General features: G+C 39.3%; 3 protein-coding genes across 4 annotated transcripts in view; 1 reads left to right on the top strand and 2 right to left on the bottom strand.

Annotated features, from left to right (window-relative positions):
* cacna1db (calcium channel, voltage-dependent, L type, alpha 1D subunit, b) overlaps nucleotides 1–3,340 on the top strand; it is a 54,763-nt gene extending 51,423 nt beyond the window's left edge. The window contains exon 45 of the mRNA XM_056772700.1: nucleotides 334–3,340. Coding sequence (XP_056628678.1) covers nucleotides 334–621 — 288 coding nt within the window. The 3' untranslated portion in view covers nucleotides 622–3,340. The remainder of the gene's footprint in view (nucleotides 1–333) is intronic.
* A 120-nt stretch (nucleotides 3,341–3,460) lies between these two features.
* chdh (choline dehydrogenase) lies at nucleotides 3,461–17,717 on the bottom strand. Its single transcript, XM_056772701.1, has 8 exons — nucleotides 17,570–17,717; nucleotides 12,769–13,517; nucleotides 12,538–12,689; nucleotides 8,150–8,279; nucleotides 6,792–6,926; nucleotides 6,050–6,192; nucleotides 4,697–4,799; nucleotides 3,461–4,406 (listed from the first exon to the last, which is right to left on the bottom strand). The coding sequence occupies exons 2-8, from the start codon at nucleotides 13,463–13,465 to the stop codon at nucleotides 3,988–3,990; spliced, it is 1,779 nt and encodes a 592-aa protein (XP_056628679.1). The 5' UTR covers nucleotides 13,466–13,517; nucleotides 17,570–17,717; the 3' UTR covers nucleotides 3,461–3,987.
* Nucleotides 17,718–18,204: 487 nt separating this feature from the next.
* On the bottom strand, nucleotides 18,205–24,423 carry LOC130407323 (interleukin-17 receptor B). 2 transcript variants are annotated; one of them, XM_056730108.1, is made up of 12 exons: nucleotides 24,118–24,423; nucleotides 24,009–24,033; nucleotides 23,772–23,894; nucleotides 22,956–23,086; nucleotides 22,607–22,736; nucleotides 22,487–22,522; nucleotides 22,089–22,228; nucleotides 21,946–22,014; nucleotides 20,425–20,491; nucleotides 20,144–20,218; nucleotides 19,426–19,698; nucleotides 18,205–18,911 (listed from the first exon to the last, which is right to left on the bottom strand). In XM_056730108.1, the coding sequence occupies exons 1-12, from the start codon at nucleotides 24,199–24,201 to the stop codon at nucleotides 18,535–18,537; spliced, it is 1,530 nt and encodes a 509-aa protein (XP_056586086.1). In that variant the 5' UTR covers nucleotides 24,202–24,423; the 3' UTR covers nucleotides 18,205–18,534. The 2 variants fall into 2 exon arrangements, with proteins under 2 accessions (XP_056586086.1, XP_056586087.1); XM_056730109.1 differs by lacking the exon at nucleotides 24,009–24,033 and having other exon boundaries at nucleotides 24,118–24,422.
* Nucleotides 24,424–24,539: the final 116 nt, after the last annotated feature.

Genomic DNA, 24,539 nt, shown 5'->3' with positions numbered 1-24,539 from the left:
CAATTAGTTGCAATATGGTTATCAATATCTAGACATTTTTATACAATACTATTTTAGTATTAATTTATTTATACCGAAGCTTACATTATTGTTGATTCTGTGCCCTTTCATGATGCTTTGTTGTAAAGTTTTACAAGTGAATATATTTCCAAACTGTTAAAAAATCAGCTCATACTTTAAAAAAGAATGCAAAGAGCACATACAGCTCAAAAGTCTCATAAAACAATAGACAAGATATAAACCATAACAATAAATTGTGCTTTATTAATACATTTATTTAAAGGAATTTTTAACATGCATAGTGAGATCATGCAACTTGTCGGTTTGTTGCAGGTTTTGATATCTGAAGGACTGGGCAAATATGCAAAGGATCCGAAGTTTGTTACTGTCACCAAACATGAGATCGCTGATGCTTGTGAAATGACAGTTGATGAAATGGAAAGTGCTGCTAGTAACTTACTGAATGTCACAATAGGCCACGGAGCAGAGCCGTATGAAGCGGACTCGTGTTTTAGCAACAAGGATCTCAGCCTCTGTGACTACAGCGATGAGGAGACAAACCCGAGCAGCAAACCCGAGGAGGATCTATCAGACGAAATGATATACATCTCCGCTTTATAGCGAAGAACTAAAAGTGAAGAATGGAATCGTGCCTTTATCAGCATTGTCATGGAGAGAGGAGCTCTTTACATCAAGAGCTCAATGTGACAACGGAACCAGCTTGTGTTTTTCTGTTCTTTGGTGGACTTAAGAGCAGGGGCCTCATTTTTCAAGCGTGCTTACGCACGGAGTGGATCAAAGAGTGTGCATACTCAAAAATCCACAGAAAAGCACAGATTTATAAAAATGGTCTTTGGAGTGGAAAACTACTTAGTGCCACGCCGGGGTCTGAGCAGACACAAACACTTTTGCTTGTTGGAAATAGAAGCCATTCTTGCCGCTCGTATAGGATTTGGAAGTTGACAGGTGCTTATTCATATATTAATGACATTAAAGGTATAGTTCACCCAAAAATTAAAATTCTTGATAGTTTCAAATCTGTGTAAATGTCTTTGTTCGGTTGAACATAAGGTTATTTAGAAGAAAGTTAGCAATTTCCAGTTTTGGGACAACATCCACTACCGTAGTATAATTTTTCTTTTCTATTTCTTGTTCTGTTGAATAAATAATTATATATTTTGATGAATTTAGGGAAACAAACATTTCTGGAGCACCATTGACTACCAAAGTAGAAAAAATTTAAATGGTAGTCAATGGTGCTTCAGAACTGGAAATGCTAACATTCTTACAAATATCTTTCTCTGTGTTCATCAGAACAAAGACATTTATACTGGTATGAAATCAAATGAGGTTCAGTGAATGATGACAGAGTTTTAATTTTTGGGTGAACTATCACTTTTTAAGTAGACACTGTTAAAAGTCAGAGATCTTAAACTGTTCACGATCATTTGCGATCATTTTCATCTGAAAGAGATATACACACTTTTCTGTGCATACGTTCGTTCTATGAATCACTGGTACACACTTTGAGAAATATTGCGTAGAAATCTTCCTAAATTAGATGTTACAATCATTTTATAAATGAGGGCTCAGGTTCCTTTCATTGAGGGGCATTTACCTGAATGATTATTATCAACAACAAGATTACAGTCAATATCCCTTTTGTCTAATATTTTATTTATTTGAGGGACCTTAAGACTTTCTGAAGATTATAGTGGAATCATTCCTCACACCAACTCAGGACAATTTGACAAAAACTCTTGTTATTTATCACCTTTATACTGTAGCTGTTACCAAAAGATAAAAGAAAAGGCTTCCCTTTTTCAATAATTTTTCAAATGTAAAAACAGTCATTCATTTCCTTCATTCTGTTTCATTCCTGTATGTTTTTGTACCAAAGAGAAACGTTGACAAATTATTACACAGCTTTATTCTTTGCTTTTATTTTGAAAGCCACTGGTCTGCAAAGTAAAACATCCACTATATTAAAAGCTGTCAGAAGACATTCTTAAGCGTTGTGTGGAACAGATTGAAGGTGAAATATTGTGACTAAATAAAATGGGACCTTTACCGAACATACAAGAATTATGTACTGAAATATTTGAGCTGCAATCTATGTTTGGATTTAACCAGCTGAAAATGTTATTTTCATACACGTGTCGTTTCACTTTAGAAGACACTGGACACTTTTATGAAGCCTGTGGTCAACACTTTACAGTAGATTCTATTTTCTGTGAATTTAAAGATATACAGAGATTTTTTTGATTGTTTGAGGATTGTTGAACGGCTTGAGGTTGAATGAATGTTTTTAAATCAGCTACAGTACTCTGTTTGTACATGTTTAATAAAGCATAATGCGCTCAGCTCCACAAACCGACTCCTATGATTCATAAATATTTAATTTCCCCCACTTCCTATCAAATCAATAAATAAAGTTCATCCAAACCTTTTATAGAGTGCAAGAATGTTTCTTTCTCTTTAAACCGGTCTGGCAGGTGATGGATAATACATGAGGATTAACAGAAAACTCCAGCGCACAAAACAAACACGAAACTCACTGCTCATATTCTCAGCACACGATACTTGATGTTTGTTACACCATACACTCATACATAATGTACATCAAGACTTTAATATACTTCAACATTCACATTACTGACGTCAATGTTAACTTGAAACTACTTTTACAGAACATTTACATTACATTTAGACAGGGGTGCTGCCAGAAATTCTGGGCCCTATGGAAACCAAAATTTCTGGGCCCCCTACAAATAGGAAAATAAAAAGGGGTCTGCTCTTCTGAGCCCTAAATCAGCCTGGGCCCTTAGAATCGTCCTAACCTTCCACCCCTTTACGGCGCCCATGAATTTAGATGCTTTTTCCAAAGCGACTCACAAATGAGGTAAACAATGGAAGCAATTGCAACAACATAAGGACAACAAAAAGCATAAGTGCAGTAAAACTGGTCTAACCCATCACAGTATACAAAGGTTCTTTTGTAAGGGGGAAGAAATACTACAAAACAGACATTAACACTGTCATGACTCATGACAACCTGAGTTCATTTAGAACTTCAGTCTTTTCCGTGCTGAACTACTGTTACAAGAAAAGCAGCGGAGAGACACAACAAGCAGAATCACTGAGATCAGACTCTTCACTTCTGTTTCATTTAAAGACAACATACTGTTGTCACTCAATGATTTTCAATAAATATCGACTGCCTTTATTCTCTCATAATGAAAAAGAAATCCTACATGACCAGTGCCTTTAATAAGACGCCAGCACAGCGATTCAACAATGAGGTGAAAGTTAAGAGTTTAAAGCTAAAATAAAGCCGTGTTATCTTTTAAACGTTTTTTTAGACAATAATCTTTGTATACTCTTAGTCAGTTAAATAAGAACTACTGTCATACAGTCTCAGGCAATAACACATTTGTCCAAGAAAAATAACTTTCCGAGCACGATTTCTTATTGATTTTATTATCAGAGGATTATATTTTATTTATTTTCAGTGACAACAATCTGCTTTTATGTGCAGGTTTCATCTGGAAACATATATAACTAGTGTTTGGGTAAATAAAGCATTCTGTAATCAAATGTAATAAAAACAAAGCACAAGCATAAAATAAATCTTGAAATGGTGTAACATTTCTCTCATTAACATACAAGCTTAATGTTTTAGAACGGTCATAAATACATGTTAAAGCACAGTGACAAAATACAAATCTTGATTTGCTTTTTCAATAGGCTACTGTGTGAAGTTTGTCAGCATCTTTATCGACTTGATGTTATAAACTCTTATAATTTAGACGTTATGTTTTTATCACATCACTATTATAGTGCATTATGTGAATAAGAACTGTACAGTGAGAAGTTAAGACACATTAAAATCATTCTGGAATAAATTTATCTTGCCGTTCTCAGGCGTCTGGTCATCCAAAATGTTTGAGAAGCACGTGACGTTTGTGTGATCCGGCTGTAGTTCTCTCATCTCTGTGTTTCCAGACTGGCAGGCTGGTAGACGGGGACTCCGGGGTCATGAAGTGATGGAAGGCCTTTAATGGCATCCGCCGCCTTCTCTGCGATCATTATAGTGGGGGCATTCAAGTTACCACTCACCACACTGGGCATGACGGAGGCGTCCACCACCCTCAGCCCCTCCACACCATACACGCGCAGCTCTGGATCCACCACTGCCATGCGGTCCGAGGCGCTGCCCATCTTACACGTGCAGGACGGGTGGTAAGCGCTGTCCGCCTTCCGCCTAACGAAAGCATCGATCTCTGCGTCCGACTGGATGGCGGGACCTGGCTGCACCTCGGGACCCCTGAATGGGTCGAAGGCTTTCTGAGCGAATATTTCCCGCGAGAGCTTCACGCAAGCTCTGAATTCCAACACGTCCATTTCTGTATAAGAGACACAAAACACAGATCATGAGAGAAGAGAAAAATCCATGACGCAAGTATGAGTTAAAGGGTGTGAGCCAACGGACTATCAACTTCCAATTTTAACATGTAAGCAAATGGACGGTGGTACAGGAGTTCAGAAAGCGTCAGTAGCGTTATACCCACGAGCTTAAATTGTAGAATTATGAAATACTTGATTAGGAACGTCGCTTAAAATGATCAACGATTAGAAAGTAGGAGATTTCACACAACACTCTTCTGCTCAAGACGTCTGATCAGAATAAACGTACCGCTAGAGAGATAGTTTGGTTGGATGACTGGATGGGCATTCGGGTCTTTACTCTTCAGTTTGAGCCAGCCAACACTTGTGCTCCTCAAAGGCCCAACATGAACCTGAACACATGAGAAAAACATCCCCAGAAAATCTTTAGTGTTACAGAATTCTCTCAAAAGACAAAATCCTAACCTCAGGATTAAACGGCTCTTCCACTGCTTAACATTCAGTAACACCACAACCATGACATTGTGTATTTAGCACTTTTAACAATTTTGCATTGTTGAAAAGCAGCATTACATTTTAGACATAGGTGGAGACATATGAAAAACAATATTTAGATATAAAAAACAAATAATTTAACAGAAAAAAATGAAATATATAGGATACATGGCATTATTGCAAATGTTTACATCCATGAAACTAAATAAAACTTACTTAAAAAAACTTAAAGGACTACTTAAAGTCCCAGTGAAATAAAAAAATGACAATGTTTATTGTAAAAAGTGTATAACTGTGGGTCATTCTCTTTTTAAAATTCGTGTACCCTCATAATCCTCAGTTAAATCTGAAAATGCACTTCAGTCCTGTAATGACTATACATTTTAGATGACGTATGTCCGCCGCCTCAGGCGGCGCATCCGTTAACTCCTCCCATTCAACTGTCAGTCTTCCGCTAGTTCTATTTCAAGATGTAACGGCTGTTTTTATACATCCAATCAAATTGCAGAGAAAGACGAAAGCCACACCCACTATTTTTGTCTTTCAAAATTGCATTTCACTCGGAAATGCATGAAAATACGGAAGTAAAAACAATCGCAATTTCCGGTTCACTGGGACTTTAAATGTCCTAAAACCTAGTCCCTGCTAAATCTAATCCAGGGGTTCTCAAGCCTTTTGACTCCACGGCCCCTCACCGTACTCAATAATGGTCATAGCCCCCTCTCACAAAAACTCATCATTTCTACAAAAAAAAACTTTTTAGAGCTTGCCATTAACTGGGAATAAACACTAATTCATACTATAAAAGGACATATAAATAATATATATTTTTTTTTGGACATATTTCAGTGCTCATTATTGGTCATCTTAAGGCCCCCTTAGAAGTCAGCTGGAGCCCCCATTGAGAACCCCTGACTTATCCCTGTACAGGAAACAGCCCCTTCTACAATTAGAATGACAGATATAATAACCTAAAAATATCCTCTGAGCTTACATGGAAATGGATGAAAAATGAGGAACTGATATATAATGATTATAAATATATTAATGTCAAAATTCATTCTTTATGCTTGAATAACTTAAGATAAAACCTGTTACAAGTAGTTGATGGCAGCCATATAAACACACGATAAAGAATCATCGGTACCTGGAATGCCTCCATTTTAGATTTGACACGGCCGTGATCAATGACCTGAGAGGGCAGAAAATGAAACTGAATATCAGGATGAGGAACGCCAGGACTGCTGCGAATGAAACCTCCGCTCTCCAGATGAGCCGTAGCACCGTAACCTACAGTCAACGCACACGAGCGGATATCACAGATTAATGTTTAAGTGACATTCTTCCACAAAATCAACAATGCAGAAACATGAAATGCTAATTTGCATTAAGAAAAAAGAAAAGATATTTTTATATAAAATTGAGATGATGAAGGAAAACATGACAGGCCAAAATGAGAAAGAATGAATTCATGTAGTCATTCAGTTCAAAAGTGTACAATAAACATCAAATGCACTTGTGTTGTAAAGAAAACTAGTCCAGACCTCTGTCCGCATGACTCTTTTTATGAAAGAGATCTGAACTTTGAAATGGTATTGATGTGTAACGGGAGACAAACATCACGAGCAGAAATGAGTCTAAAGTACAAACTAACAGCATCATGACACTTGATTGATCAATTTGTTTGTATTTTAGCACCATAATTCTCTGAGTTTTCTCTGTTTTGTACCTCTTATAAATGCACTGCACACATAAAAAGCCATGAATAAAGCTTGAATCTGACTGCGCATGTGTATATCTTCTGAAGCTGACTGCGCTGTAAGAACATTAAGAGATGTTTACACACGTCGAGTGGTGTCCGTGCATTGTGAGGAATGCTGTGATGTCACCTGTGAACGTGAGGAGCCACTGCAGGCCGATCTTCAGCATGTGTAAGGGCTTCTGTGCTTTATACAGAGTGATGGGCTGAGTGCACTCATGTTGAATATATAACTCCAGATGATCCTGAAGATTACAGCCCACACCTGACACAGCACACACACAACACATTATTGACCTCATTCATACATCACATCTGTGTACACAAAGTATACAGACACACACATCTCAATATAGCACCTATTATTTTATAAAGACTGTTTCATCAGTCAACTTAACTGTGTTTGGCTAGTGTCTAATAATAGAACTATTTGCAGTATATATTATTTTATTTATGTACATTGAAATATATTATATTATTTGATGATTGCATTAAATTTGGTCGCATTTAAAGAAATGGTATGGTACTTTGACACCTAGCAGTCGAGCTCTGTATCGCAGTTTAAATTCATAGAAGCTACATTGAGTGTGTCGTAAATCAATTCATCACTTTTAAAAATGCTGTCGATTTAATATTTATTCTCAAAAACCGTGAATTAATTTTATTTATTTCTTATTTCCAGAAGCACTGAACATTCTTTAACGTGAATGTTGTTGGAACTACTATCCACCAGATCTCACTTTTCGTTTTTCCACCGAAGACTTTTTTTACATTTATATCCTAATCATTTAGAATATGTTTTTTTTTCTATGTGTATTTTACAAGCTAAACGACTTATTGCATTTCACTGGAAAAAGCTAGAGGCACCGAGAATACAGAGGTGGTGTATGTATGCTACTAAATATGTCAATATAGAAAATAACGTATATTATTAAAGGAAAATATGAAGCTTTTGAAGATCCTCATAACCCCTTTATATATTTTATTTAAAATGAGAATGAAGAGATATTTAATGGGATAATGGAAGTTATGTAAGAAATTAGTTTCCTGTCATAGGATGCCTTTAAGATATGTTTTCTATGTTGTTTTTGTGTCTTTTCTACATTTTCTTTTATTTCTTTTTTTGGTTATTTGATGATTTAAATGATGTGAATATTGTTTGTTATAATTTGTGGTTAAAAAATAAATCAAAATAAAAAGGCAGCGGTTCACATGATTGCAGCCCCTCTTTACAGATAGTTTTTGTATTAAATCTATAATCATCGAATCGGGAGAATCGATACCTAGCCCTAGTCATACACTACTTATGATGACACTGCGCTTTATGATGAACAGCCTAAACAATGTGTGTCCTGAAAAACAAATCTAAATAAAAAAACTGTCATTTAAAAAACTTCATTTAAACTGTCGGTTTCCTACTAAAAACCTGTGATGACGTAATTCTTTACAAAGTGATTTCTGTCCAGGTGTGTGCAGGTATAGATTCACCTGGCAGGTGTTGAGTAACAGGAATATCTAATGCGTGCAGTTCGTCTGCGCTCCCCACTCCAGACAGCATGAGGAGCTGGGGAGAGTTTATAGCTCCACCGCAGAGAATCACTTCTTTATCAGCAAACACCTAAAAGAGACACGACAAGATGTGAGATCTGTAAAGATCAGCATTTACTGCACAACGTCTCAAAAACAGGATGAGTACAAACGTGTGAATGAGGACGCAGTCTGGTCAGAGGAAATGAGTGCGACGGAAAGCAGATCGAATCAGGAGCAGGAAATGACATCAATAGACTGAGAAGTGCTGCTAATCGCTGATAACAACAACTAAACAGAGTCATTTTCTTCACACAGATTGAATCACATTCACACCACTATGATGTGATAAGGAATGCTGCTTCTGGAGGTACACAACAGTACAAGAGCATCAGAGCAGACCTGTGCGGTTTCATTTCTTAAAGGGGTCATATGGCGTGAACACGTGTTTTTCTGTGTCTGTGGTGTGTAGAAGAAACAGCGTTTTTTTTATTTTAATCGTGTAAACACATTGCATTACATCTAAAACAAACCATTATATTTGTACAATTACAAAAGTAATGTATTACAGTAACATATTACTTTTTGCTGTAATACAGTAGTGTAAAGCAGTAATATTTTACTCGGTACATGTTCAGAAACGCTTGCGTTACAACAATCTTTTCGCCTGGCAACTCCAGAACCGGAGCCGTTTTTAAAAGTGAGGGGAACGAGCGTCTGACAGGCAGACTACAGTACAGGGAGGGACGCGGGAGCTCAACTCAACCAAAGAGGAAAATATAGCGCTGGTATGAGACAATGCGTCCAAATGATGTTTTCACCAATGTTTCATACTAAGGTGAATGTCACGTTGCACAATGAAAGAAATCACACGCAACAGTTGATTCTTCCGGCTGCCAAATATCACGTTTGAGCAGCGCTGTACGCAGTCTAGAACAACTAAATCATTGATGTGCTTGTACACATTATACATATGCAATAAATTTAACCATGATTATTTCTTAAGCACTCCACCCAAAAATGAAAGTTCTGTTGTGGATTACGTGAGTAACCGGAAACCCTCTTGTTGTTCCAAACCTGTATAAATGTCTTTGTTCGGTTGAACACAAATATATTTGGTAGAACGTTAGAAACTGAAAATTCTTTGGCATCATTCACCACCATAGCAGAAAAGATTATATATAATGGTAGTCAAAGTGGACCCAGAATTGTTTGCTCTCCTTAATCTCCCAAAACATCTTTTGAGTTCAACAGAACAAAACATATACCAATACCTAGGAAACCATTCAGATAAGAAAATATAGCAATAAATATACACTCACCTAAAGGATTATTAGGAACACCTGTTCAATTTCTCATTAATGCATTTATGGTGGTGGTGTTATGGTGTGGGGGATGTTTTCTTGGCACACTTTAGGCCCCTTAGTGCCAATTGGGCATCGTTTAAATGCCACGGCCTACCTGAGCATTGTTTCTGACCATGTCCATCCCTTTATGACCACCATGTACTCATCCTCTGATGGCTACTTCCAGCAGGATAATGCACCATGTCACAAAGCTCCAATCATTTCAAATTGGTTTCTTGAACATGACAATGAGTTCACTGTACTAAAATGGCCCCACAGTCACCAGATCTCAACCCAATAGAGCATCTTTGGGATGTGGTGGAACGGGAGCTTCGTGCATCCCACAAATCTCCATCAACTGCAAGATGCTCTCCTATCAATATGGGCCAACATTTCTAAAGAATGCTTTCAGCACCTTGTTGAATCAATGCCACGTAGAATTAAGGCAGTTCTGAAGGCCAAAGGGGGTCAAACACAGTATTAGTATGATGTTCCTAATAATCCTTTAGGTGAGTGTATAACCCTTATTTTTGTATTTTTGTATTTTCAAACTAAAACACTTTTTGCCAGTTAACCTACTTATCAGACTGCATGGATGGCCAGCGTTTCAAATATATCCATGTGAAAAACAAAAACTATATTTTGCAATACGATTTTGTATTTAAATTCATTTAATCTTAGTATTTTTTTGTATAGCCTAGTTAATTCTAGAAATCAGCAGTCAAATAAAGAGGTTGATTGACATTTTGTCCTTTTAGAATGTTAAGTTCTACTTCTGTATTTATTTTAGTGAGAGTAACTCAAAAGTAATACAGGAGTCATGTAACGTATTACAATTCTGAGACCGTAATATTGCAAGGTAAAGGATTACTTTTAAATAACATTAACAAGTCATCTTTACTGTATAAGAGTTTGGAAGTAACTTGCACAATACTACATATAACCCCTTTAAAGTGATAGTTCACCCAAAATGTAAATTGTGTCGTCATTTACTCACCCTCAGGTTGTAAAATAGCTGTATAAATTTCTTTGTCCGGCTAAACGCAGAGGAAGAATGTCAGTAACCAGACAGATCTCATCCCCCATGTGCTGCCATAGTAGGGAAAATGAATACTATGGGAGTCTATGGACGTTAGCTCCTCTGCCTCTCCTCGCCCTACCTCTCCGCCCTCTTCCTCTCCCTCTTACTACCTGTGTTTAGTCCTCTGATTGACTCTGTGATGATGAGAAAAACGTCTGCTTAGACTTTCGTGGTTAGATTACACGCCTTTAGCATTAGCAAGCGGTTTCAAAAGGCTGTAAATTACGAACCAAGTTACCGTGCCAAAAAAATGCTATGCAAAATAAGTGAATAAATCACTGATACAATGTTAAACAAGTAACAATAATATTCACTATAACGATTAGAGTAAATTTAATTTATTTAATTTTCTTTATAAATAAACCTCGTCACTTGATTTGCAAAGGTTACTCTCTGCTGTCTCAGACGACGACATCTCTGTCCTGTGTCCGTAACTTCAGTCTGTTGTTCGCCTGTGAGACGTAGATTGCAATTATCAACACCACCGATAATGGCCGCTATCATTTACGGAACCCTTTTGTCCTGTGACAGCAACTGTAGCTTCTCTAATGGGAGGGAGAGGGGGGTGGCGGAGCTTTAGGTTGCAATTTCCTACATCGCCAATAGTGGCCTCTGAAACTTACACACAGAACCTTTAACCACGTTGGGAGTTGAATCGTCTCTTATACTGATATTAGAGTATCCAATGCTCTCCATTTCAAGGTTCATAATAACATCATGAGACGATGTTTTGATACTGTAATCTTGAATGGTTAAAAACACATATTGAATCTGTTTCTAGTCATACGAAGTTTGACAACTTGACTGAGCATTAAGGCACAACTGAGATTATTCAATAAATCATTTTTCAGTTTATTAAACATCACTTTGTCTCCTGCCTGCTGTTCTTCCCTTTAGCTCTGTATCTCCCTGTTGGTTGGGTTAAAGTATTGACTCAGAATGGAGTTGATATTTCAGGTTTAATAAGTTCCTGACGGAGAGAGATCTAGTGAAACCGGACTCAAATTTTAGATCTATAAGATCTGCAAGCCATATCCCAGAGTTGGATCTATCAACACGGTGTAAATGATTTAAGAATATAAATTTATTGGTGAACTATTCCTTCAACTTAGTGGCTATGTTTATGCTACTTGGCTCCTCGTCTTAAAGCTATTCTTTAAAAGAAACCCCACACAGAACAATTGATTTTGTTATCGAAAGATCAGACAGCGAGTTAAAAATCAAATCAGTCTAGAACAGTTTCTTAAAGGTCTTACAAAATGTTCAGTGATTCTGAGGTATTATCTGTCAATGGTTGAACAAACAACTGCACATAGACGAACATTACAAGTCAATATAACATGATAATACTGTAAGTGATTTCTGAGAAGCTGTGTTGATTTATAAACAAACACACTCAACTGGTTACGCAATTTTGCATCTCAGGTTAAAACTGCTACTCAAACAATGAAACTCGAAACTCTTTAGTTACAACTGCTACTATTTCAACAACAGCATATCTTAGTTCAGTTCTCGCACAGAATGTTTAAAGGGGATGTGCAACAGTGTTTCATGCATTCTGTCTTCTTTATGTTAAACATGCTGCATATCATGTTTATCATGGTCAACTTGTTAAAGAAACGACTTGGACGTATCACATAGTATTTCTGGGCTCGAGCTGCCCCCCCCAAGAAATTCCCTTACGTAACAACGTTTCTTTGTTCATTATTGGATCATCCTCTTTGAAAAGCACAAACAGGCTTCAATCAGTGAGAGAAAGAGCACGCCCATCAATGCGCTTCAGTCATTTGTTTGTTCACTGCATTTCGGTGATAATGTTTTATAACGCTGGAGTGTACACAATGACAATGAGTCACATTCACACTTCGAGTGGTTGTTTACTTTAAAAGAGACCCAGGAGAGGTGATAGAAATCCTGTTTACCCTTTTCATCTGTCCATTCTGCTGAAACTCCACCCCTCGTGCCCGGGTCCCATCAAACAGGATCCGGGTCACCATGCAGCCGACTTCAGCGCTCAGGTTGGGTCTGGACAGCGCAGGGCGAAGGTAAGCGCTTGCTGTACTCCATCTTTTACCTGTAAGGAGGATAGAGGACTTTGATCGGCCCTGTGATGGGGACGTCTCCACTTTTGTGAAAGTAAAGGTCACACTTACCTTTGTGGATGGTCATGTCCATCCACCCGACTCCCTCCTGCTGGTATCCGTTCATATCGTCGGTGAAGGGGTATCCTGCCTGCTGGCCCGCCGCGATGAATGCGCCATGCAACGGGTGATCCGTCTTCCCGCGTGAGACGTGAAGCATGCCGCTGCCCCCTCGGTAACGGTTCGCCCCCAGCTCGTGCGTCTGGGCCTTACGGAAGTAAGGAAGACAGTGTTCATAGTCCCAACCCTCGGCACCTTCTCTCTGCCAGCGATTGTAGTCCTCGGCGTGCCCACGGATGTACACCATGGCGTTGAGCGAGGACGAGCCGCCCCAAACGCGCCCGCGAGGCCAGTACATCACCCTGTTGTCCATGAGCCCCTGAGGTAACGTGTGGTAATACCAGTTGTACTTGTCATCACACAGGTTGTAGGTCAGTGCGGCGGGCATGTGAATCTTCCAGGACAGATGGGTGCTGCCCAGCTGCATGTCTTTGGGTCCCGCCTCCAGGAGCAGCACAGACTCCGACGCGTTCTCTGAAAGCCGGTTGGCCAGAACGCATCCTGCAGAGCCGGCTCCGACGATCACGTAGCTGTGAGACGCTGCCGTGCTGCTGTGGACGACGCCGTTTCGCTGCGTGGATGCGGACGCGTGTGGAAAGCGTCTGCACAGGACTCCGGCTAGCCTCGCTGATGCACTCACCCTCAGCATGATGAAAACTTTCTCTGCCGAAGATCTTGAAAGCGTTTCACCAGCAGCAACCCTGACAAAAGACAAGGGTTGCAGTTTTGTCCACACTCAGTTGTTAAGCAATTTTCAAAAATATTCACAATCTCTTCTTTAAAAATAGGATGATATTGGTCCAAAAAGGTGTTGGACACCCCTGCTTTCATTCAATTTGGAAAATCTTTTTAATAGGTCGATCCACACCAAATGAATCCATGGATCGCAAATAAAAAAACACACATTATGATGTCATAAAACCAGGTGTATAAATGTGAAATATTGCTCCTACTTTGTTAAAGGAATAGTTCACGCTAAAATACAAATTCTGTCATCATTTACTCACCCTCAGATTGTTTCAAACCTGTATAAATGTGTTTGTTCTGCTAAACAAGAAGGAACATATTTGTAGGAATGCCAGTAACCAAACAAATCTCATGTCATAGTAGGGAAAATAAATAATATGGGAGTCAATGGGGGATGAGATCTGCTCGGCAAATATCTTCATTTGTGTCTAGCAGAACAAATACGTTCATACAGGTTTGGAGCATTTCAAAGGCAAGTAAATGATGACAGAAGCAGGATTCAAAGGCTTCACTGTCTGAAGAGCATGTGTGTGATGGGGTTTTGGCGCGATAAAGGACCAGAATTGTATATTGAAGCGATCGTGTAGAAAGATTCAAAGTAGGGAAGGAAGGAGGCGGGAACCGGCAGACATTTAAATAAAGTTTTAATATAAATTATTGAATAGTAGTTGATTAAGGATTGTAGTTCTAATGAGGTTTTAATGTCTCTAGCCTTCCTTTTGGTATGTTGGTCAGAACACAAGAGGTAATCACGGGTCAAGTTCCAAAAAGGGGTTTATTAAGTTCTGGTATGGGTTTTACGATGTGTGTGGTTCTACAATAAACAGAAACAATAAGTAAATTCAATTACACAGCCTCAGTATGCTTCCAAATAAAGTATAAATATATATGATATATTCACAGCATGCATATCACATGAACAACAACTCGTAATAAAGCAATTTAAATCAGCGCCGTCATATATTTATGTAAACAGACTTTGCGCACGGAATCAAATAACGAAACTGAAAGTGTCTGTACACGTAATTAAACTCACACCCAGCGTACAATATTCAGTTGGTAAATCAGCATAATCACATGCATAAACTTGTCATCGGGTGACAACACAAATTATCTATCATAATTGCAAACTGAACCGAATGCGCTAGCATAGCCTTAGCACTGCGGGATACACTAACGTCATAACAGCGCAAAACACCAAATTAAATATAAAACATAATTCTATAACTATGAAGGGTTTGGCCATGAATAAAACGTGAACTTACAATCATTCAAAGACGCACAGAAACCCATAAAACGTGAGGATAATTTCCCTGGATCGTGGCCACGTCTTTCTTTTATCTGACAGGTGCGTTAAGCCCGCCTCTTCAACATAAATAATAACAGCCGGCGGCCCCTCACGGCCGACCACCGGGCCCGGTCCTCTCTCATCGACGGTCCGGTCGCTCGTTCTCTTATTCTCCCGATCTCCTATGTGATTCGAGACCGGTGCGCACACAGCTGGTGCTCATTAACAATTACTCACCGGTCTCGAACCACGGTCTCGCCCCGCCTACTTCACTACATACACTACAGACTGTGCTTGCTCCCCCCTCCCACGAGTACCTTTCCCCTGGGGGCATGCAGCGACGAGACGAGACAACGGAGACGGGAGCCCTCGGAGGGACCGGAAAGAGAGGGAAAAAAAATTATAGTCCGGTTCCCCGACATGCTGCCGCCCAGTCCTCAACCAGCCTGGGCACTTTCCTTCACGGTGCCTTGCGGCGGCCCTGGGCCCTTGGTGGACGGCTCGACCGTCCGCCCCCTGGCGGCCGGCGGTGGCTCCTCTTTTAGCGGGGCGTCAGGGCGTGTTCCCAGTCCCCTGCTCCTCCCCCTCGGGGGACGGACACAGGCTCTGGCCTCTGGCGGACGGCGGCAACTCCCCCGCTCCCGCTTTGACAATTGCCACCCCACCTCGACCCAGGGGCGCGGCAGCAAAGGTCGCCGTTCCACCGAAGCTTTGACATAAATAATAACAGAGGGCGGCCCCTCACGGCCGACCGCCGGCGAACAAAACAAATCACAAAACAAAACCATACATACAACCATAAAACATGTTCGGGCCCGGTCCTCTCTCATTGACGGTCCATCGCTCGTTCTCTTATATACTCCCGATCTCCTACGTGATTCGAGACCGGTGCGTGCACAGCTGGCGCTCATTAACAATTACTCACCGGACTCGAACCACAGTCTCGCCCCGCCTACTCCACTACAGATAACAATACCAAAGTGGCCCAAATATATGTTGCATGTTAGGGAGAGGAACTCAAATCTCACCCCGCGTGGTGACAGACGACTCGAAGACTTTGTAAATAAAACTTTAACTGAATCAACAGCAGTTAAATGATTTAATAAAAATCAAACTGAATATGGGATTCTACAAACGTTACTTCTGTTCGTCCTAGACTTGCTAGATTGTGCATCATATGTCCCGCAATATATACTTCACGAAAGACGTACTTTCACTCTATCAGATGTTCAGGCAACTCTCAAAGGTAACAGCATTATTGTTGCTGGTTTAATTATATTTTTTCATCTTGTCATTATCATTGTCATCGTTGATTGACATTGCAATACATTTCTATCGCATTATTTTGGCAGTTCAAATTTGGGCTTGTTTATGTCGGAGTGGGCGGGTTTTATTGATCTTTGGGCTTGAAATTGTCCACCCAATCTGGCAACACTGTTTTCAGAGAGGCGGGGCAAAGAGGAGATACAAACATGCACCATGTGGAAAATACAGCATCTTAGAACCATATGACACGGCAATAAGAGAATATTATGGTTTGTTTTAGATGTAGCGCAATGTGTAAACACGATTTATGGTTCAAAAACGCTGTATTTTAAACAAACTGTTCATGTTTGTATCTCCTCTTTGCTCCGCCTCTCTGAAACACACAGAGTTTTAACAAAGCTCATGACATGAAAGCTAGGTGTGCTGTGATTGGCCAGTTCACCAGTGTGTAGTGATTGGTGGAATACCGCAAGTGTGTGACGGAAATGTAATGCCTCTGACCATATTAGGAACATCAGGTTCCTCTTCAACAGTACTGACAGGTAAACCACCTTACTTGTGCATACATTTGGGTGGTCTTAGTCAAGTCTGGGTCTTGGTGAGCGTTCGCTTTTAGAAAGAATGACTCTTTGGTTCCCACACTTTAATCTTTGCAATTTTACCTGTCATGCATGGGCAACTTATAACACACCAAAGACACAGAAAAACATATTTTCGCCCGGTATGACCCCTTTAAATTGTGTATACACATTACATGACAGCTAAAACAAATAATCCTATTAGTTGTAGCCGTGTCGTGTCATATGACCCCTTTAAACACCGCAGTGTTGACTGATGTCAGAAGTGATAAAGGTTGTGTTTGTTGCTTTATTTCTAGTCATTGTATTTACCAACAAAACAACACTTGTAGTGCTACTGCATGTCCACTGCATAGATTTGAGGTTTCTTTCTTCAGATGATGCTGTTTTTAGCACAGATGAAGCGTACTGTAATAATACTACAGCACTGAAGATTCTGAACACTTCTTATGTACTTGAATTGTTCGATAAACACGCCTGTTTGAATATACAATATAAATAAAGAATATAAAGTGTGAGATTATATGACGAGCCCACTGGTGTATGATGTTGTACACAAGATTTCTACTAAAATGTCATCAATGATCAAACATCAATGTTCAGTGAGCAGGAAAGTTCAGCGTCTGGTCATCACATCACGGTCACATGACACCTCATTATTTTACATTATTTTATTTCCACGTCTTTCGCTTTTTGTTCGCGGATTGTCGTCGTTTAGTGTTTGTTTGCGCTGTTAAACGTTTAATGTTAACTGTTATGTAACTGCAAAACAACAGATTCGAAAGATACAAAACACCACCAGATCCTGCAACATACACTTTAACACGTGTTCATATAGTTTACAAGTCGACTTATGAGAAAGAAATCAACTTACCGTGTCCGTTTACAAGCGGGCGTCTGTCTCACATGTGTGAACCCACAGCGGTGTGGGCGGAGCCTCGGTCACAATCAATGCGGTGGGCGGAGTCTCAGTGAAGCACTGACCGCTCCAGGGGACGAAGTGCGTGCGCAACATGTCAAAAACAACCATCTTATCTCAACTTAATTTTCATTGTTACAAAGCAGCTGTACATGAGAGACATTGAATATAAGCAAAAAAATTAAATTATGCCTGTAAAAACAAGAAAAAGGTGAAACGCAGAAGACAGACATACCCACATACAAACGCTCCACACACACACAGACATAGACACACACACAGACAAGCACCCACACGCACACTCACACAGTGAAGAAACACATTTATGGTAACGGAGAGAGAAACACAGGTCAAGGTGAACAGACTTTACATTTCTATACGCAATATTAATTATAACTTTAAGTTCTAATTCTAAAGACAATGACATCAGTTTTGCAATAACAAAAGATTCATAAATATCTAAGATGTGGGAAAATCTTCTATATCAAATAAAAGAGAGCAAAAATGAAGGTCTGTACTAATGGTAGGGTTGTTTCCTACAAGACTTCAAATAGGTTTGTGTGTAGAAATCAGAGGCCTGTAACTCAAAGTTCATACAGAAAGAATCTTTATTTAGTCAATGGTCAAATGTCCAATCGTCATGCACAGTTCAGTCAACAAACACATCTCACACAACAACAACTTTCAAACAAATGTCTTTTGTCCAAACAATCAAATCAGAGATGAACAGTCAAGTTAATGATTACACACAGTAACTCTTTCTATGATACAAAAGCGAAGCAGCTTTGAACCCTCGTCATGAAAACACAAAACATGATGAAAGAAAGAAACAGACAATAAATGAGTGAAATGTCTCTCGCTACAATGAGGATCTTTCACGCCCAAACTGATGGTGTAAGCGGATAGGATGACGAGGGAATTCAGACGGTGTGGGAAACACAGTCCGACATGTCCAGCTGCTCAAAAGCTTCTTTCACTTTCCATGAGGCTTCCTTGAACATTGGGGATGTGAAGCATCTCCTGAGCGCTGATCTCTGGACGTTTGATCGGCTGCAGATCTTCTGGTGGAGCTTCTGCAGGTCTCTCGGCAGAACAAACATCCTGCAGCCTCGCACCTCAGCGGGAACGCTCCTCTTCTCCTTCCTCGCGTCCAGCTGAACCACCCAGAACTTCTCCCGCCACCGTGGATCATGGGCGGAGCCGGTGACGAGGTTAAGAGCCAGAGCGAAAAGAGGGCTGGCCGAGGCTGAAACTGTGTGATGGGACACCACAGGTGCTGGGACCACTTTCAAGTCCTCTAAAAAAAGAAAGATATTCACAGAAACGTATGAGAATGCATCTTCCTGTTCCAGAAGTTGAAGTGGTTATAAAAACCAGTACACTTCAAGTATACTTAGATTAAGTTCAAGTATATTTTAAAATACTTTATGTACTACTTCACTATATCAATGTGCTAGTCATATACCTGTTAGTTTACTATTTCAGTACTCCTCCAGTACTAAATTGGCCTGTTTTTTAGTTTAAATACTTTAAGTACACTTTACCTAGTTACCGCTCTAGTACGTTCTGTTGGTATACTGTTCTGTTTTGTCAAGTATACTTCTGAGAAGTACATAAGAGTATTCTTTTTTATTTCCAAAAGAAGTATACTAATAGCACACTGTTTTTAAGAGAGGTCACATACTTCAATTATGAATTCTTTTACGCAGTTACGCAGTAACCATTTCGGGTGAATGATTCTTAAACAGAAAGGTTTCCAGAGAGTGAGCGGTAGGTATTTGTGCTGTGCTGTAGATGAACGGTTTTCATACCAGCTTGTGTGTGTTTAAGTGGTAAGATGAGGAGAATGATGTCAGCGAGCTCGGCCTGAGTGTGGATCCAGCGGATCAGACCCTGTTCTGCAACACGTTCTCTCTCCCACATGTCAATCACAACTTTCACATCACCACAGTCCTGCAGAAACTCGGCCAGAACCGTGACGGCGTGCTGGAACGCACAATCTGCTGCCGGATACACAACCAACAAGTGCAAACACACAGCGTCCGCTGACCTGCCGCCACGCTTACACCAGCCCAGAATCTTACCTGAAACATGACGAAAGTTAGACAGAACATAATGACTTTACACAGCACATTTCTCAAATAAAAAAACATATGAATTCAAATACTAGAGCAGGTAAACTTGTATTTGTTTGTATATGTATTGAGATTTTGTACATGATCCGATTCAAATATAGCGTGGATAGACTATGAATGAAATGATGCAGACCAACCGCAAAACCAGAAATGAGCCGTTTCGTGTGAATATGAATGGCTAAGGGTCACAGCCAAATGAAAAACGAAGAATCATTTTTGCTTGGTCTGGGGATGGGTTGTTCTTTTATAAAGATGTCTGCTAAGCATCAGGTCAAAACTTGATTGAAAATGTATAAAATAAACGTGTAAATCAAAAGTGTCTCATTTTAGTTATGTGCACTTTTATCTTTTGTGTAAGGTGTACAAACGGAGGTTTTATTTATTTCTATCTTACGAATGATGTAGCAGAAGATCAGTATGAGAAGAAAGGCCAGCACAAATCCAACAGCGACAGTCAATCCTGATCTGTCTACAAGACAACATCACACTTTAGTCCCTTCATCTCATCATCAGTGTTTAGATTCATCAGTATGTGTACACTAACATGAAACATGGACCAGAGCAAACGCTCAGCAATAAACATTGTGTACATAATGTGATTGGTTAGATCATTTGTGATGAAGCATAAAGATGATTTAAGATGAGTTAAAGAGGATTTATTGTACATATACTCACTGGCAGTATGGTTGACTTCATGAAGAGCTGCTTTACATTCATTGTTTTCAAACGACGTTGCTGTTATCTGCCAGATCAAACCACATTTATTATTCTGTTTACAAAATCAGGTTGAACATTGGGATAAGATTAATGACAGACAATATATCTTGAATGAAGTCTAAAGGGACAGCAGTAAAATCAAGTAAAAACATGTCAGTGTAAATATATCTGCTGCCAACATTACGGCAGTTTTATCAATGGATAATTTTAGTTACTAAAATTTTAGTTTAATTTTAGTAGCATTTTTAAGGCTGTATGATGTAAAGCAGAGCTTTCCGAACTTCAGAGACGAAAAAGTCCCCCAAAATAGTGTTTAAGGATATTTATGATAATAATGTTCACTCCCACAAGAAAGAACTGTAGAACTTGCTATAGTTAGTGCAGTAAAAAATACTACAGTATCGTGTCTTTATAAAAGTATACTACAGTTAATCAATGTATTATTGTTATGATTACAGTTTACTATAGTAAATAAATCTTATAGTATAATAAAGTATTTTTCATGTGGGCTACCATTTTGGTGAGATTCCCTGTTGAATAAACCAGCATATACTGGGCTATGTATGTTTTGATGTTGGTTTGACCAGCTTTAAAACAGCTAAAGACCAGCACATGACCAGCTTAAACCATATGGCGGAGATGCATCCCGGCCGACCCGAGTTCGAATCCCGGGTCGTGGTCCTTTCCCCATCCCACATCCAACATTTCCCTCTCTCATGCACTTCACTTCCTGTCCTCTCCAAAAATCACTGTCTGTCAAATAAAGCCAAAAATAAATCTTAAAAAAGAACAAACATACCAAACCAGCTAAGGACCATCTTAAACCCTCACAAACAAGCATAAAAATATACCAAACCTAAGGTCCAGCACAAACCAGCATCAAAACATACCAAACCAGCTAAGGACCAGCACAAACCAGCATCAAAACATACCAAACCAGCTTAAACCAGCATCAAAACATACCTAACCAGCCAAGGACCAGTACATGACCACCTTAAACCAGCTCAAACCAGCATCAAAACATACCAAACCAGCTAAGGACCAGTACATGACCACCTTAAACCAGCTCAAACCAGCATCAAAACATACCAAACCAGCTAAGGACCAGTACATGACCACCTTAAACCAGCTCAAACCAGCATCAAAACATACCAAACCAGCTAAGGACCAGTACATGACCACCTTAAACCAGCTAAAGCCAGCACAACCCAGCATCAAAAGATACCAAACCAACTTAAACCAGCATCAAAACATACCAAACCAGATAAGAACCAGCACATGACCAGGTTAAACCAGCACAAACCACCATATGCTGTTTTTTCAACAGGGTTCTAAATAAATATATGTAATTGTAATCCATAATTTTCCATACAATTTACTAATGAAAACATTAAAGCGTGTTTCGTCAGTTCACAAATCATATGGCAGAATTTATAACTATGTTTTTATTTGTCATTGTTTTAACAGCTTTATACACACCAGTATTGTGAGGTCTTCACTGTCTTCAGTGTACGTCAGTTCCTCTCTATGCTTCTCTCCTTTACTCACCTGCAGGACCACCAGAAAGAACTGAGACAGAGAAACCCAGTGGATATGTGAAAGGGTTTTGTCAAAATACAGACCTCTTTAATCTCAATGGTATTCAGTACTTGTGATTTTCTGGCTAGCGTGACAGTGTATCTATTAAACATTGAACTGGTCATGAACATCAGTATTATCTTTTCACCATAAAGGACGGAAGAGACGTCGGCATCCCACTGATCTACAGGTCAGGACAGAAAGAACATTACAGGATCTGATTCAGGAAGAGAAACAGCGATGTTGTAAATAACCTTCGGTTTCTTCATAACATGTCAATATATCAGGGTGAATAAATGATCAACAGCATTGATATTTCTTACTTCAACATCATACTCATAACTATTCTTAGATAACTATTATATAAGATTAATCCTGAGATAAATGTTTTTTGTGAAAGCTGTAATATAATAACATGGTGGTGGGTGACACACACGCTTACCACACAACGGCTTCGTTGTCACATTATAGTCAAATCCTAATAAGACAGAAAAACAAGTCAAATATCACAAAAACAACATTGAGTTTGACATACGAGGCTTTAAAGAGTAAGAGAATGAACCTTGTGTTGTGAAAGTGTAATGTAATTCTTCTGGCTCATAGTTTGGGGGAGGAAGGTTATATCCACTGACAGAAATCGTTTTGGGCCGAACCGAAACAGAACCCACTGACACAGTGAAGCTGAAATGGAGCTTCAAAAAAGAAGGTTATATCACAGTATGTCACGTGTCTCATTTACACAGTTTTAAAGAATGAAAATGTAGAGATCCTTCTGCTTTTTCAATAATGCGTGTCATGCTTTAGACAGGCAGCTGTGCGGGTCTGAATCTGATTGATTAGGAGAGATGTTTGACAATATATGATGTTATTACTCAGTTTCTAAAGGCTGTTATGATGTTTGAAGAATGTACCTGCTGTACTCCACTGAGATTATTCTGCTTGGAGGTAAATGGAGGCTGATATTCACATCTATAAAACTCCGTATTATCATCCAAATCTATATTTAATGCTATCCATGTGCCTGTAAGACTTCTGATGCTCCCTGCAGCAATACAAGACAAACAAATAAACAATCCACACGTCTACGTCCAAACCTTTTGACAACTAATCCACACACATCAGTCTCCTGCGTGAATGTTATAATTACCATCAAATGAAGCGGTCACGTTCTGGGTGTAATCCATACTGAACACAATGATAGTAAACTAAAATACACTTTTATTTTCCATAATTCTGATCCTCTCTATACTTAAAAAAATCCTTAGCTCTGTAAATTGTGCTGGTCTATATGAGACCAGTTTTTACTGCACTTCTGCTTTTTGTTGTTCTTTTGTTGTTCTATCGTTTACCTCATTTGTAAGTCGCTTTGGATAAAATGTGTGATAAAAGGACTAAATGTAGGTGAAAATAATAATAAGAAAATTATTATATTTTATATATATATATATGATAAATTATTATTATTATATATGAAACTAATCATAAGCCTACACTGTCGCCTCAAATTTGATGTGATGTGATTCTATTTCATTCTAGTAATTGCAGTAATGATTTTTGAAGGACAATTCCTCAACCAAAATTGATAATGTGTGTTTAATGCTATTAAATAACAAAGAAAAAGCTGAATAAAATGGCACAGCTGAAACATGGAAGCTAAAACCATATAGTATCTTTAGTAGGCGCTGATAGCAAACACTGAATGTCCAAAATAAATAAGACATCCTCACCGTCGATATTAATAGACCAGTTGATGGTGAATGAGCTTTGACAATCACTCAGTTCCCCGTTCAGATCGTCTAAGGGTGACGGGTTCGACGGGTGTTGAGAAAACATCTCATGAGGGTAATGATCTAAACAGCATTCAATAACACAGACACATGTTTAAAGTAAAAAACAACAACAAATGACATATCAGACATAATATCTGTCTTAACGTTACAAAAAACAAAGTTTGCAACACTTGCCATTGGACCGGTTACATATGGCAACCTAAAGAAAGGAGATTTGATCAAACATTTGTGAAGAAGAAGACAGATGTTTATTATTATTCCTGTCATGAGACATGATACTTACTACTTTAGGAGAAATACTGTTACATGTTGTATGTTGGATCAAGAGCATGAACACAAGCAGTCTCCTCATAATGTCAAGACTCATTTACATCCCGTTGAACTGAAGAGTGCGTGATTTATCTTCTGTCAGACATCAGTGATAATCCTGCTGCCCACGCGAGCGATCGTACCACCCACAGCCTGTTGATCACTTCCTGTGCTCAACTTCTCTCTCTCTGTTTTCTCTGTGCTGACTGGTCACTCTCTCTCACTCTCTCTCTCTCTCTCTCTCTGTGCTGACTGCTCACTCTCTCTCTCTCTCTCTCTCAGTCTGTGCTGACTGCTCACTCTCTCTCTCTGAGTCTGTGCTCACTCTCTCTCTCTCTGTGCTGACTGCTCACTCTCTCTCTCTCTGTGCTGACTGCTCACTCTCTCTCTCTCTCT

This window comes from Triplophysa dalaica, chromosome 18 (genome assembly GCF_015846415.1).
Source record: "Triplophysa dalaica isolate WHDGS20190420 chromosome 18, ASM1584641v1, whole genome shotgun sequence".
NCBI lineage: Eukaryota > Metazoa > Chordata > Actinopteri > Cypriniformes > Nemacheilidae > Triplophysa > Triplophysa dalaica.
This window is presented reverse-complemented; position numbering and strand designations above follow the sequence as displayed.

What these genes read in the sequence shown, in the direction of transcription:
- chdh (XM_056772701.1), bottom strand. Translation starts at nt 13,465, where the DNA reads ATGCTGAGGGTGAGTGCATCAGCGAGGCTAGCCGGAGTCCTGTGCAGA. An exon ending in GTGGCTCCTCACGTTCACAG is followed by an intron (nt 6,193 to 6,791) that starts GTGACATCACAG and finishes CGTTGACTGTAG; the next exon opens with GTTACGGTGCTACGGCTCAT. An exon ending in CTAAAATGGAGGCATTCCAG is followed by an intron (nt 4,800 to 6,049) that starts GTACCGATGATT and finishes TCATGTGTTCAG; the next exon opens with GTTCATGTTGGGCCTTTGAG.
- LOC130407323 (XM_056730108.1), bottom strand. Translation starts at nt 24,201, where the DNA reads ATGAGTCTTGACATTATGAGGAGACTGCTTGTGTTCATGCTCTTGATC. An exon ending in ATCTCAGTGGAGTACAGCAG is followed by an intron (nt 22,737 to 22,955) that starts GTACATTCTTCA and finishes TCTTTTTTGAAG; the next exon opens with CTCCATTTCAGCTTCACTGT. An exon ending in ATACCATTGAGATTAAAGAG is followed by an intron (nt 22,015 to 22,088) that starts GTCTGTATTTTG and finishes GTGGTCCTGCAG; the next exon opens with GTGAGTAAAGGAGAGAAGCA.